At 40.8% G+C, this 18306-nt stretch overlaps 1 protein-coding gene and 1 non-coding gene across 2 annotated transcripts in view; both read left to right on the forward strand.

The window, feature by feature from the left end:
* The window catches only part of LOC145410221 (uncharacterized), a 241139-nt gene that overhangs the window by 181373 nt on the left and 41460 nt on the right, over window positions 1-18306 (forward strand). The window contains exon 7 of the mRNA XM_080280438.1: window positions 9966-10070. Within this exon, the coding sequence (XP_080136564.1) occupies window positions 9966-10070 (105 nt within the window). The remainder of the gene's footprint in view (window positions 1-9965; window positions 10071-18306) is intronic.
* Window positions 17394-17513, forward strand: LOC145410294 (5S ribosomal RNA). The gene has a single exon (XR_013899257.1). It is a non-coding gene; the product is annotated as a 5S ribosomal RNA (ribosomal RNA).

Here is an 18306-nt window from a genome sequence, read left to right on the forward strand (position 1 = left end):
TTGTTAGACACTGGCAGTACTGACAGATGATTCAAGCAACCACATCAAAACCCGGGCGAATTAAAAATAACACAGAATCACAAAAGTGACACCCTGCGGTATGATCCATTGCACCCAAGCGTCATGAAAGTGACACCCCGTGGTTAAGGGGTTAAGGGATTTGGCAATAGATAGATCTTATTATGGATGGAATGAGTATTTAACCCTTTAACCGCGGGTGTCATTCCAGAATGACATTGTAAAAACTGGACCAAACCGCAGGTGTCATTCTCGAATGTTTGTGAATATTTTGAATACTCTGTGTTTTTTCCGTGTGGCAATTGTTTCAAGGGAGAGTAGCTATCAAGTTCTTTCACTCCAGCCGACCCCCCCCCTCCCTCCTCCCCCCCCTGGGGCCCCACCTCCCACCCCCTGGGCCCCCCACCCCACCCCGGACCAAACACGCATCAGTATCTGTCCAGCTGTGTGAGTGACAACACTGCTGATGTGGAAGTGAAGTGCAGGCAATTACAGTGCCTTTTACCTGCCTCAGTGAACACAGAGTGGGTGTTTATCGTATGTGCAGTGTTCATATATGTTTATAGTATTGTTATCAGAATGAGGTTGGCATTTGGTAATGGTGTGTGAGCGAAAAATAGTGATTACAACACCGCTGATATGGCAGTGAAGTGCGGGCAATTACAGTGCCTTTTACCTGCCTCAGTGAACACAGAGTGGGTGTTTATCGTATGTGCAGTGTTCATATATGTTTATAGTATTATTATCAGAATGAGGTTGGCATTTGGTAATGGTGTGTGAGCGAAAAATAGTGATTACAACACCGCTGATGTGGCAGTGAAGTGCGGGTAATGACAGTGCCTTTTACCTGCCTCAGTGAACACAGAGTGGGTGTTTATCATATGTGCAGTGTTCATATATGTTTATAGTATTATTATCAGAACGAGGTTGGCATTTGGTAATGATGTATGAGCGAAGGTAATGGTGTGTGAGCGAAAAAGTGATTTTAGATCGCTCACTTCTAATGGCACTGCCCATCCAGTGATAGTCAACGAAATCATGAAACCTACATCATTGCAAAGCCGAAGGTTAGTACTTTCTAATGGTACCTTATTTTTCGCTCTAGATTTATTCTGTGCAGAGTTACTGAAAGTGACAGTGATATACAGTGATGCGACAGTGACGTGCTTTACCAATAATTGTATAATGGATAATGTAGTAATAAGGGATATTTTGCCTAGAAAAAAATGTAAATATTGGCCAGTATAATAAGTGATATTGTAATAAGAGAATCTGCGGCACTTGTGTAATTCTGCGGCACTTGTGTAATTCTGTGATGCGACAGTGACGCAATATAGTAATGAGTGCAGTGTAAATATAATGTATATTGCCCGGATTATGTGTAAAATAATATTAGAAGTTAGAAATAATGAAAAGATCGCCTGAAACGTCAGTGAGCGGGTGACGCCGCAGTGAAGTGAGGCGCAGCCGCAGTGAAGTGCGGGCGCAGCCACAGTGAAGTGCCTTTTACCTACCTCAGTGAACACAGAGTGGGTGTGTTCATATATGTTTATATTACTATTATCAGAGAGTGGTTGGCATTTGGTACTGGTGTGTGGGGCGTAAAATTGTGATTTTACACCCCTCACTTCTAACGGCTCTGCCCGTCCTGTGAAAGTCAACAAAGTCATGAAACCTACATCAATGGAAAGCTGAAGGTTAGTACTTTCTAATGGTACCTTATTTTTTTCTCTAGCTTTATTCTGTGCAGAGTTATTAAGGTTTAAAGGTTTGTTTACATTTGGCTGAAACCCCCGCGGGAGAGGACAGTCAGACCAAAACAATACCCGCGGTTAAAGGGTTAAAAGACCCATCTTTAACTGGTTCAAATGGGACATAGTCAGTTTTTTGAATGGTCGAAATTGGTGTTTTCAATCAATCTGTTTCTGTTAGAATTCATAACTGGATAGTCTCTGCTAGATGCAAAATGGGAAACCAACTGTGGATTAGTATTAGCTTCTTGATGTTTCAAGGAAGAGTAATTGATGCATTTGGGAGAATTTCTGTTACTACAATCCTTAGACTTATGGGTCCCAGCACAAAAAACACATTTAGGTTCATCATTTTTTCTAGAACACCTCTCAGATGTATGACCAAAACCTTGACAGTAATGGCACTTTGTAACCCAGCATCTGTCAAAAGCATGGCATCTTATAAGATCCACATAGATATGGTTGCCCTGTTCTACAATGGAGGATCTCACCTCTGGCGACATCTTCAAGACAGCCTTTTTAGTGTCATTCCTTGTTCTTTTGAAAAGAAGGTTGTGGGTACAACCTTGATCAACGGGCATCTTAATTTTATTGTTTTTATTCAGAATGCTTGGGATGATGTCAGAGTCGCCCAAGGAAGAGGAAAGGCCGATCACAGTCATTTTTGGCAGTACAGTAATCCCTCCACTATCCGATGTAATAGAGCCAAAGGCATGTCCAGAGAGTGGTCCCGTCCGGATAGTGGGCCCCTGCCTCCTGGACTGGTACTTATGGACCTTAACCCAGTCTAACTTTGAAAGCCACCTAAATAGCTCCCTACCAGACATGCATAGCACCTATTTAAACCTATTAAAGACCCTATTCACACCAATAATGGAGATAAAGCATGATATAAATGGAAAGAAACTAAAGAATGAGGCATTAGAAGTGACTGTACCTCAGCCAGGGTACTTACAGCACGTTTGTGGCCGCCTTTTGTAAGGTATTGGCAGTGGTGAAAATGCTCTTGAAGCACGTACAATAATACAGTGTTGTGCTGCACTTACAGTAATTCATTGCGCTGTGAGTTATAACTGTTTACCGCTGCACATTGTTAATTGCATCAGGCCAGTTTAACTGCTAAGTTTGCACTCCACAGTTAATCGTTTGCACTCTAAATTCTAATGTCTTAACACTGCACAACACTGTAAATTCCCGTGTGGTCTAGTGGCGAGATATTGCAGTTTATTCACTGTTTATTCACAAAAAAATGAGCACGTGTGCCTTCCATTACGATAAGCTACCACTCACGATCGAAGTTAGGCAATAACTGTTTGGGTGTTGGTGAGGGGGAAACAGAGTTGCCCAATCGCAATGGCCACATTGCCAAACTCCTCAGTTTTCATTACCAAATTTAACTCTTCATTACCAAATTCATAAAGCTAACATTTATTCTTCACTAATTATATATACAAGTGGAAATACATGTAATCACTCTTATAATTAACAGCATGTTGATTATTTTCACGCTTTGTGTGTTAGCAGATTAATCAGAGAGAGCAAACAGTCTGCCATCTTCATCCTGTGTATCCTCATACATGTGAAAAATCCATTTGCTAATGCATTACTCTGATTCATTACCAAATGAATATTTCATGACCAAATTGGCCCACATTTGGTAATGAAAAATACCAAATGGCAACTCTGACAGGGGAGGGGGGAGAGAGGAGGAAGGGGTGAGGGTCCATGGTCTAACAGCTGTTTGGCACTGCACGGCAATTTCAAATTATGGGTGGGAAAAAATTCGGATTTTATGGGAATTTTTTTCTTTTTTTTGGCCATTTTTGGGTTCCGAAGGTCCAGGCCCACAATTCGGATTTGGGGGTGATTTTTTTCTTTTTTTGGCCATTTTGGGTTCTGAAGGTCCGGGCATCCGGAAAGTACAGGGATTACTGTATTTTCTTTGGCTCTGACAGAAAAATTGCCATCAGAGCCGAAATAATCATTCAGTATCCCAGCCGCTTCACCTTTGGCCTTGGCTGATGGAAACTTCATTACTAGTCCACCAACCATGGTCTTAAGGCAGCTGTCAACCCTGACCACCTTGGAGAGAGCTCCAACATACTTGACATCTTCCTTACAACTAATCTTTCTGCTTACATTGTTAATCTTTTCTCTCCGTTGGGCTCCTCCGATCACAACCTTATCACCTTAACCTGTCCTAGCGCTCCGGTACGGCCTGTGGACCCTCCAAAGAAACGTCGTCTGTGGCACTATGGAGCTGCGGATTGGGAGGCCCTCTGGCAGTACATCTTTGATTTTCCCTGGAGTGATTATTGCTTCCATGGCCGGGAGCCATCTGAGTGTGCCTTGTGCATTACGGAGGTTATTCTCTCGGGCATGGAAGCATACATTCCTTTCTGATATCCTTTGACTAATGCACGAATGCCTTGGTTTTATCACGCTTGTTCTAATGCTGTCTGCAACAAGGAGAGGGCCTATAAAAGGTACCGGAGCCAACCCACCCCTGAATCACATCTTTTATACATTTCTGCCCAGAATCGTGCTAAGTCTGTTATTCGCTCTGCAAAAAATAATTTCATCCGTACTAAGTGCTCTCAACACTCTAACTCAAATTCTTCCCGCTCCTTCTGGCACCTTGCCAAAAACCTTTCTAACAATTTTACCTCATCATCCTTCCCTCCTCTTTTGTACTCTGATGGCTCTGTAGCTATTTCTTCTACTGATAAAGCAGATCTCTTTGCTCAGGCTTTCTCCTCCAATTCCACCTTAGACGATTCCAGTGCTTTTCCTCCATCACTTCCCCCCTCTGACTTCCTCATGGCTGACATTAAAATTTCTTCAGCTGATGTATTTTCTGCCATCACAGGCTTCAGTACTAATAAGGCATATGGGCCTGATGGAGTCCCTCCTGTTGTTCTCAAGAACTGTGCTTCTGTGCTTACACCCTGCCTAGGCAAACTCTTTCACCTTTGTCTATCAACTTGTACCTTTCCTTCTTGCTGGACATTTGCTCTCATTCAGCCAGTCCCAAAGAAGGGTGACCATTCCCAACCCTCTAACTATTGTCCAATTGCTTTAACATCCTGTATCTCAAAAGTTTTCGAGTCTATTCTTAATAGAAAAATTTTAAAGCATTTTTCCTATCACAACCTTCTTTCTGATCGTCAGTATGGGTTCCGTCAGGGACGCTCCACAGGCTATCTTCTCACCTACCTTTCAGACTCCTGGTCATCCTCCTTTCGGGACTTTAGCGAAAGCTTTGCCATTGCATTTGACATCTCAAAGGCTTTCGATCGAGTCTGGCATAAATCTTTAATTTCCAAACTGCCCTCATACGGTTTCTATCCTTCTATCTGTGCTTTCATCTCTAGCTTTGTTTCTGGTCATTCTATAGCCGCTGTTGTAGATGGCCATCGTTTTTCTCCTAGATCTATTAACAGTGGTGTTCCTCAGGGCTCTGTCCCATCACCAACCCTCTTCCTTTTATTCATCGGTGACTTTCTAAGCTGTACATCTAACCCTATCCACTCATATGCTGATGACTCCACCCTTCACCTTTCCATTCGATTTCCACAACGTCCATCTCAGCAGTTACTTCAACAAACAAGGGATGAGGCTATGGCACACCTGTCTGACTTGGCTCGTATCACTGACTGGGGTAAAAATAATCTTGTTGTTTTTAATGCATCAAAGACTCAGTTTTTGCACCTATCAACCCGACAAAATCTTCAACAGGTTTACCCACTATTTAATAATATTCAGCTCAATCCTGCATCATCGTTGAACATGCTTGGGGCTTCATTTACTCGGGACTTATCTTGGAAAGATCATATTACATCTCTTGTAAAATCTGCTTCCAAGAGATTGGGTGTGCTAAGCCGTCTCCGTTCCTTTTTTACCCCTGCACAATTGTTGACTCTATACAGGGGTTTTATCCACCCCTGCATGGAGTACAACTCTCATGTGTGGGGATGCTCGCTACATACGGCTCTTCTCAATAGGGTGGAGTCAAAGGCTTTTTGCCTCATTGACTCCCTTCAACCTCTGTCTCTTCGCCGCACTGTTGCATCTTTATCTCTTTTCTGTCGCTGCTTCAATGGTCATTGCTCCTCTGAACTGTCTGCATGCATTCCTCCACCTCTACGACGGGCGCATAGCACCCGTCTAGCAACAAACTCTCATCTCTTTTCTGTCCAACTCTCTAATGCAAGAGTTAACCGTTACTCCCAGTCCTTCATTTATGCAACAGGTCAACTCTGGAACTGTCTCCCTCTGTCTGTATTTCCTGCTTCCTATGATCTCCAGTCTTTCAAATGCAGTGTGTCCAGACATCTCGAAATGATCGGATCTTGAATTTGGCTCTTTCTTGTATTTTGTTTTTCTCTTGGATGGAACAGTGTTGCGGGCTCGTTGCCTTTGGTTCCTTCTTCCTCACATAAAAAAAAAAAAAAAAAAAAAAAAAACAAGTCAAGTACACAGCTGATGTCTTCAGATCCCATTTGACTTGTTGAAGCGTCGGCACTGTTTTTTGGTTTTACGATAAGTACTTGTTGATTAAGAATGGCTTTTTTCTGACCATGAGCTCTGATGTCAACCATGCCCCCAGGCAGATCCTTCCCTTCCCCCATGAGAGACCCCTGAACAGCATCTGCAAATGACTTGGCCTGGTCTTGGATGACAGCCATGGGTGATGAGACCTTGGTCTGTACAGCATCCAGTCTTCTTGAAACATCCCTGATAGCATGAAAAATAGACCCAACAGCCTCATCTTCCAGTGCCTTCTTTGTGACTCTACTTCCTCCACAAGCCAATACCTCATCCGCTGGTGCAACACACTGCCAACACAGCCAGCGAAAGCCCAGCTGGTGACTCTTCTTCATAAATGGATAATCATTAGCATCCCTGTTTTTGTATGCCAAATGAACCCACTCACTGCAGTAGGCACACGTCACTGCCTCTTCACTTTTTGCTACAGACTTACTGCAGTGGGGGTACTGGTGTTGTTTGCTCATGGTTGGCAAAAAAGAAAAGAACAAAACAAAAACAAACAATGACAACAACAGCAAAAAGTATATACAATACTACTCGGGATAAACCCAGGTAGCACTGCCCTCCGTTTGTGTCACCCTAATGTAGGAAAAAAGAATAAGAAAACTGAAAAACACAAACAAAGAACAGAAATTTAAAAACAGGGTATCTGCGATTTCACCATAAGCAGGTGGGGTACGAATTGACTATCCTTCTAGGAAAGGTAACCCAAACTGAGGTGCTGCAAAAGTACTGAGATTGTATTTTACAACTTTTTCCAATTTGAAATTTATGGCAGCAGCAAATATGTCACTTAGGCAAGACCTCATTGGTTACGATATTGCTGCTGTGCATCAAAATACCCAACAGTATGAGATATTCTGTCAGTAGAGGAACCACACAGTCCTGATTCAGGACTTAGAGTGGCTGGGCCTGGTGTTAGACTTCCAAAGTCTTTCTTGCTCCATCCTGCACACCAAGCAGTGCTTCACCAAGATGGCCATACAGTAGTAGAAAACATGCATTACCCATAAGCCATAAAGAGCTACTGAAAGGAGTTCCCCTGCAGGCCAGATCACCCATTTGTTGTATATGTAGGGATGCAATAACCCCATTGCCCAGCTTTTGGTTTGCAAATAGTCGTACACCATGAACAGGCACAAGAGACTGGGAGAGTGTACTGACATTCCTTTCTTTTCTGATATTTGTCACCATTCATATCAGAAAGTTATGTTGTGGGTCTCCCCATTTCATGTGAAAAGTACATAAAATAATAAATAAAGATAAAAATAACTTCCCATATTACCTCCTTTGAGATTTAAGGGCTTGAGGCTAGGCTACCACAGTACAAGGTACATATATAGGTAGGATGACCAGGTCACTTCCCTTGGTGGCTTTACATGATTCATATACTACCAGTCACCATTTGTGGATGGCCAAGTATTTTTTTCTGTTACCGGTATAAGATGTATCACTTAACTGCTAGGATTTTTTTTTTTTTTTTTAATGCCTCCTTTAAATGATTATATTCAACTTATGAAACACTACTCATATGGAAGACCAATATCTAACCTATTTGGCTTGGAATCTTCCTCCAAAATAAAATGAATTGAGCTGGAGATGGCATGATTAAAAATATAAGACATCATTTGAGTCAGTTAGTTGAATTATACTCTTACATACATAACCAGATTTCATTAATTATCAGCCTAACTGATGTCTAATATCTGCTTTCATCTACAATTGCTACACCAAAAACACTTCACACAACCATAACCAAACTCAACTGCACTCCCTAAACCCTGCTTAGGACACATTCCTATATTTCCTCCAAAACACTGCTTTAGTATCCTGTACGATAAAGTATATCCATGCTTTCAGTTCTCAGTGCCTTAGCACAAAACTCACGCAACATCATCATCCTAACTCAATCTGCCACAATAACATGGGGTGCTAGACAAGAGGTATTCATGTCAAAATTCAAGTGTCAGAGACCTACTGGATAACCTAAATTGGGTTGAAAGGAAGAATATGGTATTAAAGGTTGCACATGAAATGAAGAGGGAAATAAAGATATCATGAGTGTGCCATGTGTGAAAAATTGTGAAGGAAAGGTAGTGGTGGACAATGATGATGAGAAAGATGCCTGGAGAAAGCATTATAACTGGTTGCTAAATGAGGAACAGGGAAGGTTTAGAGTCAGCAGATCCAGTGTTTGGCCCTTGACCTTTGATTGATGCTGCTACTGTGAGCAGGATAATAGGGAGCTTGCTTTGTGGCTAGGTAAAGGAGTGGGTGGAGGAAGTTAAGGGAGCTGTTGCATCTCCTAACATTGAGAGGGCTCCCCCTCTCTGCTAAGGGATCTTTGTGTGCAGTATGTGTTAGGAGTGTAATGCTGTATGTTAGTGAGACTTGAACAGTAAAGGAAGAAGATATTTCTTGACTCAAACATTCAGAAATGGCAGTAATTAGGTGGATGTGTAGTGTGTCCTTGAATTCGAGGCCTGGGGGGCTAGAATTGCGATTGAATGGTTAGAGGAAGGATGGGACTGGAATGTATTGGTGTTGTGATGAGGAGAGGTAGATTGAGATGGTTTGGCCATCATGATAGGATGGAGGGTGACAGTTGGACGTGGAAAGTGAGAAGCTTGAATGTTGAGGGTAAGGTTGCGAGAGACAGACCAAAAAAGACCTGGGATGAGGTCACAGAGTCTGACTTAAGGGAAGAAGGACTGAATAAGGAGGCTGACAAAGATCAAGCAGCATGGAGAACCGCTATTAGGTGACCAAGGCCGATGCATGGAAGCATGTTGGAGCCTTTATAGATGATATGATACAAAACAATTGGAATTTAGTAGTAAAAGAGAAGACTGCTGTTTTTCCTTGACTTTGCACTAAAGTATCACCTCTCATTCTAATATGCTGATCTGTGTCAAGAATTAACACTATACGAATAGATACTAGTCGTAGTGAGGTAACTACGAGTATAGTACAGCATTGTCATATTCTGCCACTGATCTATGGAAAATGCAGGCAATCCTTATGTTATTTATCCCATTTTTAAAATCCTTTGTTGATGTTAAGTCCTCAGTAAATTTAAAAAAATAATTTGCTTGTTAAAATTTCATTGTTACCTATGAAATTGATTTGCCCATTTCCCTCAGTTTACAGTTTCATATCAGTGTAAAAGTTGTGATGTGTTACAACTCATTCCTTACTTATAGCAGTAACTAAGCTGCTACAGGACAAAAATTTTCATATTAAGGTTTACACGCTATACAGATATATATATATATATATATATATATATATGCTGTGTATATATTTATATATATATATATATATATATATATATATATATATATGCTGTATATATATATATATATATATATATATATATATATATATATATATATATATATATATAGTATATATATTTTTTAACGCCATGTTCCCTTTTTTCGACAAGGGCTAAGGTGTTGCCCCTGAGTAGAGGATTTTGATTTGGAGCGTGTAGCACTTTATGACCGGATGCCCTTCCTGATGCCTAACAGTGACCCTTGGATGGACTCAGACCTCTGACTCTTCGGTCAGGGAGGAGCATGCTAACCCACTGAGCCATGGCTGTTACAGTACTTAGTATTACATTTGACTAAATAATTTCAGGTTCTTTCTGCAGCTGTACCACCAACTTCTGAAGGGCCTCCACACCAAGACTTGCTTGGAAGATCTACTTCGACTTATCATAGACAACATGAATGAGTATAAGAAGTAGGTCCACTGTTGTTTTATTTTATTGTGATAAACCCCTGCAATCTGATGATATATTTTGTATTTTTGTTGTATTCATGCAGTGGGAAACTTTCTGAATGTCATCTGCTACCTAGGTAACAAGCCAAAGTCAGTCCTAGGCCCAAAGCAGTAACTTAACTATCATGATTTTTACACACCATATGTTTGGTTGGATTGAAGCAGGGATCTGTCGTGTCTCCATGGTTGTTCAGTCTGTAAATGGAAGGGGTTATAAAAGAGATACAAGGTGGGGCAGTTGATGTTGGAGTGGCCCTGATGAGAGAGGGCAGTGTTTGGAAACTCCCAGTACTCTTGATTGCAAATGATACTGTGTTGTTAAGTGAAGATGAAGCTTGGTGGATGAGTTTGGGAGAGTGTGTAAGAAACAGAATCTAAAGGTGAATGTAGGGAAGAGTAAAGTTATGGTCTTCGAGAGAAATGAAGTCAGTGAATGTACAGTAAGGCTGGATCAGGAGGAAATGGAAAATGTGAGTACATCTAAGTACTTGGGTAGTGTGATGAGTAAGGATGGAAGTTTAGAGGGTTAAGTGCTTGAACGAGTACAACAAGGAAGAAAGGTTGCTGGTTCCTTGAAAGCAGTGATAAGAAACAGGGAAATGAGCATGGAAATGAAAAAGCTACTATATGACAGTACTGTGATACCAACTCTAAAGTATGAAAGTGAAGCTTGGGCCTTGCTGGAGGGACAGAAATCAAGATTGAGAGCGGTGGAAGTGAGTTATATGAGAGGAGCATGTGGAGTCACATGTAGAGACAGACTGACAAATGAGGAAGTGAATGAGTGTTGTGGTGTGGATGTGGCTGTGATAGGAAGCGTTAGGAGAAACACATTGAGATGGTTTGGCCATGTGGAGAGGATACAGAGCTAGAGACTGACGAGGAGGATGTATGTGAGTGAGGTGGAGGGGGGGAGAGGGAGAGAGGGAGGCCAAGGTAACTTTCATGTAAGAATTAGGTGGTATAACTAAATCATTGGTGAGATGGGCTGGAAAAACTGATAAATCAGTACTGTTATCTGGGTCACAAATTCTGGGAGATGGGGCTGGTGGTGGGAGTGGATCTATACACTCATCTGTTTGTGTATATTTGTTTAAGCCTTTAATATTACCAATTCTTTTTGGTTCTCTTTTACTAATCGGTGAGGGCTCTGATGGTATTTCCTCTATGAATTCATTGTCAAAGTCTATTCCATTCATTTGTGGGAGTATAGTTATGTTCTCTGCTCTCATGGATCTTAAGCCCAGTAACATATGAGCTTTAATTGCTAAGTTTTCAACGATATAGAAAAATGCAGAGAATGGTCTTGTAGTCTCTGTGAAACTGATATTTAACCTTATCATACCTTTCACTGTAATTTTTTTTCCATCTACCGTATGTAAATCTAAATCAGCTTCTTCCAGAAAAGTTACTTTCTTCTTTTTCTAAGAATTCTATTTATTTCTTCATGTGTTATTAAGTTCACTGGAAAGCCTGTATCTAAAAATAAGGAAACGTTTTGATCTTCACATACAGCTGGTATCAAGATACACTCATTTCTCAACATGCCTCCTATGTGAATTTTAGACTTGTTTTTCTTTACGTTTGTTCGTTTTTTGTCATGACTTGATCTTCCCCCGATTTGAACATAGACACAATTTTTTCTACTGTTTTGCAGTCACTGGTCCAGTGCCCTTGGTATCTATGATGCCTACAGTAAGGACCAAATCCTTGTGTCTTTTGTCTATCCTCTTTTGTTTTGATAAAGCATTCATAGCTTGTGTGTCCTGGTTTTGCACAATAATGACATAGAATGGACCTATCTCTTGACTGTGACCTACGAGGTGACTTCCCATAAGTAGTGTTGTTTATGGCACGAGACCTGCTCGGGCTGCACGAAAACTTATGAAACTGCCTGTAGCCTGGTGTTTGTGATCGAACCCTCGTCACGTTTGGTTGTTTGCTCTGCCTGCTTTCAGGTCGCGATCGATTTTGTTCTCTGTTTGGGGTCGGTGTAGATGTTTTCACAGCTGATACTGTCTCAGGTACTCTCATTCTACTAGAATGTGCAGGTGTGTCGACCATACCTGCTTTACTGCACTGCATCTCTACCTCGTTCATTAAGTCTAGTAAGCACATGCCTGGGGTGTACACGATCGTCTTGGCGATCTTAAGGGTCCTATCAGGTAATTTACACAAGGCAGCTACATAACCAATGATGTCCACGACGAGGTCTGGGGACATCTTTCCATCATCTGTTATCCAATTTGAGTTTTCCAAAGTAACTAACAATGTTCTTTTGATTGTGGAGACCTCAGCTCTGGTTTGATCCACCAGTCTCTTCGGAGGCGTGGGTTCGTATCCCACTGCTGCCACCAATATGTCACAAAAGACTTTGTAGTAACCTGTAGAGAAGTTTTGTTGTTTAGTTGTCACTTTCGATTTCTTGTTGTAGGAATTAAAGATGAATACAGTGAGTTGATCTTAATTTATTATCTTCAGAGAAAATCTAAGTTGAGCAGGGTATGTCTTACAGAGACAATATAATAAGTAAGTTTAGTTGGGCCCCTTTTCTTGGTCACTCTCTCCACTACCTGTCGGTTCTATGGCCTATCTTCTGAGCTCTGCTTCCTAAATTCTGGTGAAACGGATCATGTCACGTGTGTTACACTGTGGTTGGAAAGTTCCAGAAATCTGTGTGTGAGTATGTGTGTATGGTCACTAGGCTTTGTTTGCATGCTATCTCGCTGACACACTACCTATATCATCCCTTGACTTGCTACTTCTTGTGTATGGTCAACATTTCCTCAGTTAACATGCAAGATCATTTCCCTTTCCCAGGCTTGCATGGAGCTGTTTATCTATCTATTTATCTGTCTATCTATTATGATTTGTAATTATAATATGGTTTCATAACAAAGGGGTTAATTTAAGCAGAATCTGTGCTCCTCCAATTTGAAAAGTTTTTGGTAGCTGAATATGTGCTCTTCTAATTTGAAACGTTTAAGCAATCTGTTATTCTGTGCCCCCATTCTATCTGGCTGAGCAGACCTATCAACTACAGGCAAGCAATCACCCCTGCACTGCTATCCCATGCAGTGAACTGATGTTTCCTCGAGACAGACAATATCTCACCATAACAAGATGAGGGGAAGAGTGTGAATGTTTGTGTCCTGGATAGACTCCACATTTGCATTCCTCTACCCAGTTAGGACCTATTCACACCATAGGGACAGTCATGCTCCAGTCACGCTCCTCTCTTGCTCCACTCATGGTCCTGATGCATTCACACGTCCGGTCTGCTCTTGCTTTGCTCACGGTCCCTTCATCCCCACTCCCTCAACAGTAGAAGTGCCACCACCATTGACAGAGGATGTGTGACTTTTCACAAGCCGAGTTGGCAGTGATTGCCATTGCACTGGATGAAGAAGAAGAAACAAGAAATCAAAGTCGGAAAAGAAAGAGAGCGTGGGTTCATCCAATCTTGCAAGATAGGAAAAGTGAAGGAGAATTCCATACACTGTTTCCTCATCTGATTGATGATGAAAGTAAATTTCACAGCTATTTTACAATGAACATTGGAACATTTGAAAAAATCCTATCAAAAATTGTGGATGACCTGAAAAAGGAAAACACATCATTCAGAGAAGTAGAGTAATCATTCAGCAGGATTGAAAGGTAATGTGAGATAAAGGTACAGAGCGGAGCGAGACCGTGGCAGGTGTTCACACTGTCGGTTTGCCCTGCTCATGGTCCACTCTCGCTCCGGTCAAAATATCTTTTGAATGGATCATGAGTGGAGCGTTCATTGACCGTTACTCCTAGTGTGAATGTTTCCACTGAAATGCATGTAATGATATTTGAGCGGAGCGCTACTGTCCCTATTGTGTGAATTGGGCCTTAACAGAGGCACCACAGTAGGCTCTATGTTATCCACCCCTGAAGTGGAAAGATGAGTAACAAAAAGTGACAGGAAGGATTGGAGGAATAGGAGGGAAATCACAGAAGTAGAATGATAATGGTGAAGGAAGAAGTATTCAGCACTGCATCAAGGGAGTGGATGATGGTCACAACCACCTGCCACAAGACAACAATAGTAAAATGAAACATAGGCAGTGCCATGCTGTTGCAACCCTCCATCTGACCAAGCACATTCCCCCCCGCACCTCCCTGCACACCAAACCATGCATATAATGGCCCTCACCCCTACCTCAATCTTTTTTTTAATCTCGTAAAAGATGGAGGGGAGGCGTATGGTGGGAGGGCAGTTGGGGATCGGGGTTGGGGGGTTGTGGTCAGGCGGTGGGGGTGGTGTGTGGGTGTGGTGGTACAGGGGCAGGGGTGGGGGGTGGGGAGTGGGGGACAGTGGTGGGGGCTGGGGGGGGCATGACCACATATGTGGACACCCGTTTTTTTGGCCCTAGTACCCTTGGACAGCATATGCAGACACCCGTCGCTTAGGGGTTAAAGGTGGGCATAAGAAGAACACCTTGTGGACACATAACCAGAGCCCTTCAGATTCCCAGCACAGATCACATTGAAATCTGTGGAAAAATTTTTTTTTTACTTTTTCATTAGTGAAACAAAGAAAAACTTAGGACACAGCTTTCTACCAATCAAAATGCTCCAGTTCACTAGGAGACATATAATTATGTGAAGTTTCATGACTCTATAGTGAATATTTTCTGGGTTATGGTCCACAGACAAAATCTCTGTGCACGGCCAGCTGTCTTGCTGCCCTGCTGCTCAGCTCTATGGACAGACACCTATTGATCCCAGTGATAACAGCACCCTCTTCTGATTTTTTCAGGTAGAGGGTAAAAATGCATTCTTTGGCTGAAGGGGTAGTTGGAGTCATGAGCAGTAGAGTGGATGATATGCCAGTACCGTACTGTATCCAGTAATATCTCCACCTTAACGTGGCAGATATTTTCACTCACCCTTTCCTGCTTATTTCAGATTTAACCCATACCCTCCCGTCATTGTACCACAGGAGCCACCATAGACTTGACGTCGTACGCCGTATGATTCGCAATTACAAGGCACATTGTGTGCACATTTTTCAAATTTGCCGGTGATTCGTGGCAGGCAGATGCATGAGACTTTCCTCTAGCTGCCGCAAGGCAGCTAGTGATGATATATGTATATATATATATATATATATGTTAATATATATATATATATATATATATATAATTTTCTCATTTTCCACAGAATAAAATAACAGGGAAGAGAGTAGGTCATATGAAATAAAATTACAATACATCAATTTACCAGCTAAAAACAGAGCAACTGTGTAGAGGAGTCGTGTGAGCCAAGGGATGGTCGTAGCTCTGCCGTTAGTAGAGACTCCGCTATAAGTCTGGTCAAGTCATCTCGTGCAGTGAACAAAATTCGAAAGTTCTGGTTATTTATAGGGTGACTTTCCGAATCTGAATGATTTCGAATTGCAGAAAATGATGGTTTCGAGATTGGGAGTCCTGTCTTATGAGACCTTCCCTGATGCCCGGCAATCCTGGTAGCTAGATGGCGCTTAGTTTGACCAATATAGGATGCATTACAGCAACCACACTGAAATCGATACACCACCGAGGACTGCAGGGCATCCGGGACACGGTCTTTAAACATGAAACACTGAGACAGGATTTGGGGAGATTTAAACACCACCCTCAACGATATCTGCGGATAAAAGTCGTGAATTAGTTTGATTATCCTTTTACGTAAAAAATTTGATTTGGGACCTAAATACTGTACTGAAAAATGAACTTTAGCTTTCTCAACTGTGTGAATTTTTTTCAAAGTATTGGTTCTTAATTTAGTTAGCTGTATTCCAATATACTTATCTACAAATTTAGTTGGGAATCCATTGAGGTACAGGGTTTTCTTCAGAAACTGGAGCTCATTATGTAAAGAAAAATATGAGGAGCATAAATTATAGGCCCTAGTCACCAGAGTTAGAATTAAATTACGTTTATATTGGAGGGGAATGTTTGAGTTAAATTTAGTAGTTAATCCTGTGTATGTAGGTTTCCTGTATACTGACGTTGTAAAAGTTCCTTCTGTTCTCTCTATGCAAATATCTAAAAAGGAGAGTTTATTATTTTGCTCCGTTTCACAGGTAAACTGTATATTTTTATGTTTAGAATTTAAATAATCCAAAAACAAGGGCACATGAGACGGGGACCTAAAAATGGCAAATGTGTCATCCACGTAGCGTCTGAAATAAAGTGGCTTAAAATAGGTGGGACAATCATTTAACCATATAGATTCGTGATAAGCTAAAAAAGCATTAGCAAGGCTGGGTCCAAGAGGATTTCCCATAGCCACTCCGTCGACTTGTTTAAAGTAAGAACCATTAAAAGTAAAGTAACAGTCTTGCACTGACAATGAGAGGAGTCTATGAAAATGGTCTTTCTTTAACCCTCCAATGTTGTTAGTTTCATTAAACAAATTATCACGGCAGATATCCACAGTTTCATCAAGGGAGATATTTGTGAATAGGGATTTTACATCAAATGAAGCCATGAAACAATCGTTAAATTTAAGTTCACAAATTTCTTTAGCAAAAGAAAAAAAAATCTTTCACAGTGTAATCATTAAAAGTTATCGGAGACAGCAATGGCACAAGATACTTAGCAAGATTATAATTAACAATATTTAGGGCAGATAGTATAGGACGAAGTGGGCAGTCCTCCTTATGAACCTTAGGCAAACCTTACAAAACACCTGGTTTCGAACCTGATACAAATAATTCCGAATACGTAGTTTCCTCAATTGCATGTTTAGATTTCAAGTTTCTGAGAAAACTGTTAATTTATAAATAACCAGAACTTTCGAATTTTGTTCACTGCACGAGATGACTTGACCAGACTTATAGCGGAGTCTCTACTAACGGCAGAGCTATGACCATCCCTTGGCTCACACGACTCCTCTACACAGTTGCTCTGTTTTTAGCTGGTAAATTGATGTATTGTAATTTTATTTCATATGACCTACTCTCTTCCCTGTTATTTTATTCTGTGGAAAATGAGAAAATTATATATTGGTTTATTTTCTAGTTTATATATATATATATATATATATATATATATATATTATATATATATATATATATATATATATATATATATTTATATATACATATATATATATATTTATATATATATATATATATATTTATATATATATATATATATATATATATATTTATATATATATATATATATATTTATATATATATATATATATATATATATATATATATATATATATATATATATACAGCAAAAGTCCTGTTATTCGGCAGCTGATTGTTCATACCACGTTGAGTACACCGCTTCCCGTCCGATCAGCGAAGTTAAGCAACGTTGGGTCTGGTTAGTACTTGGATGGGTGACCGCCTGGGAACACCAGATGCTGTTGGCATAACGTTCTCCCTACGTGTCAAGTGGGGTTGGTGGAGGATTAGTGCCCCTCCCTGTAAAACAATTAACTCTAAGCCCTTGGTCACCCCGTTTGGGATACATGGCGTCTGGCAATGAATGAATGAATGATTGTTCGGTAGATCCGACATTTCGGCAGTTTTGAGAAATAGTCCCATTTACGAAAATCATTGATTGTTCGGCAGATGTCCGGAATCATCTCGGCAGTCTAGGAAGTGTTATCTGTGGCTTGTAGGCCTAATGTTTCATTACACTTCTGTATGTTCACTAATTTCTATATTTTTATTCAGATTCAGGTATAGTACTGTATTGATTACAATATTGCACAGTATCATACACTACAGTAACCACCCCCACCAAATTAGCGAGGGTTACGTTCCAAGCCCCCACGCTAATTCTTGAAATTCTTGAATTCTTGATACCTCCCTGAAAATGACACTGGTAATTGAGTAGCCCATGAACCACTGACACTGTAATGCATTACCCATAAATAAATGTTGCTTGTTAAATCAGTTTCCCCGTTGTTTTTAGCTGTACGGCTGTGACAGCTCTAGTATTTTTATTCCTCAGCATAATGGTGGAAGGGAGTCCTGTTTAACTGAACCTAACCTAACCGAGTTTAACTGTACCTTATAATTTAACCAAACCTAACCTAACCTAAAGTCAGAAAAATACTTAAAAATAAACTGGAGGAATATGAATTGCTAAGGTCTCTCTGATGAAAGTTAAACGTACATTTAGTGCTCCTTCTTTTGTTTGTTTTTGTGCTTAACGTG

The sequence above is a fragment of the Coenobita brevimanus genome, chromosome 84 (genome assembly GCF_032717465.1).
Source record: "Coenobita brevimanus isolate Jiangsu-jjx chromosome 84, ASM3271746v2, whole genome shotgun sequence".
Taxonomy (NCBI): Eukaryota; Metazoa; Arthropoda; class Malacostraca; order Decapoda; family Coenobitidae; genus Coenobita; species Coenobita brevimanus.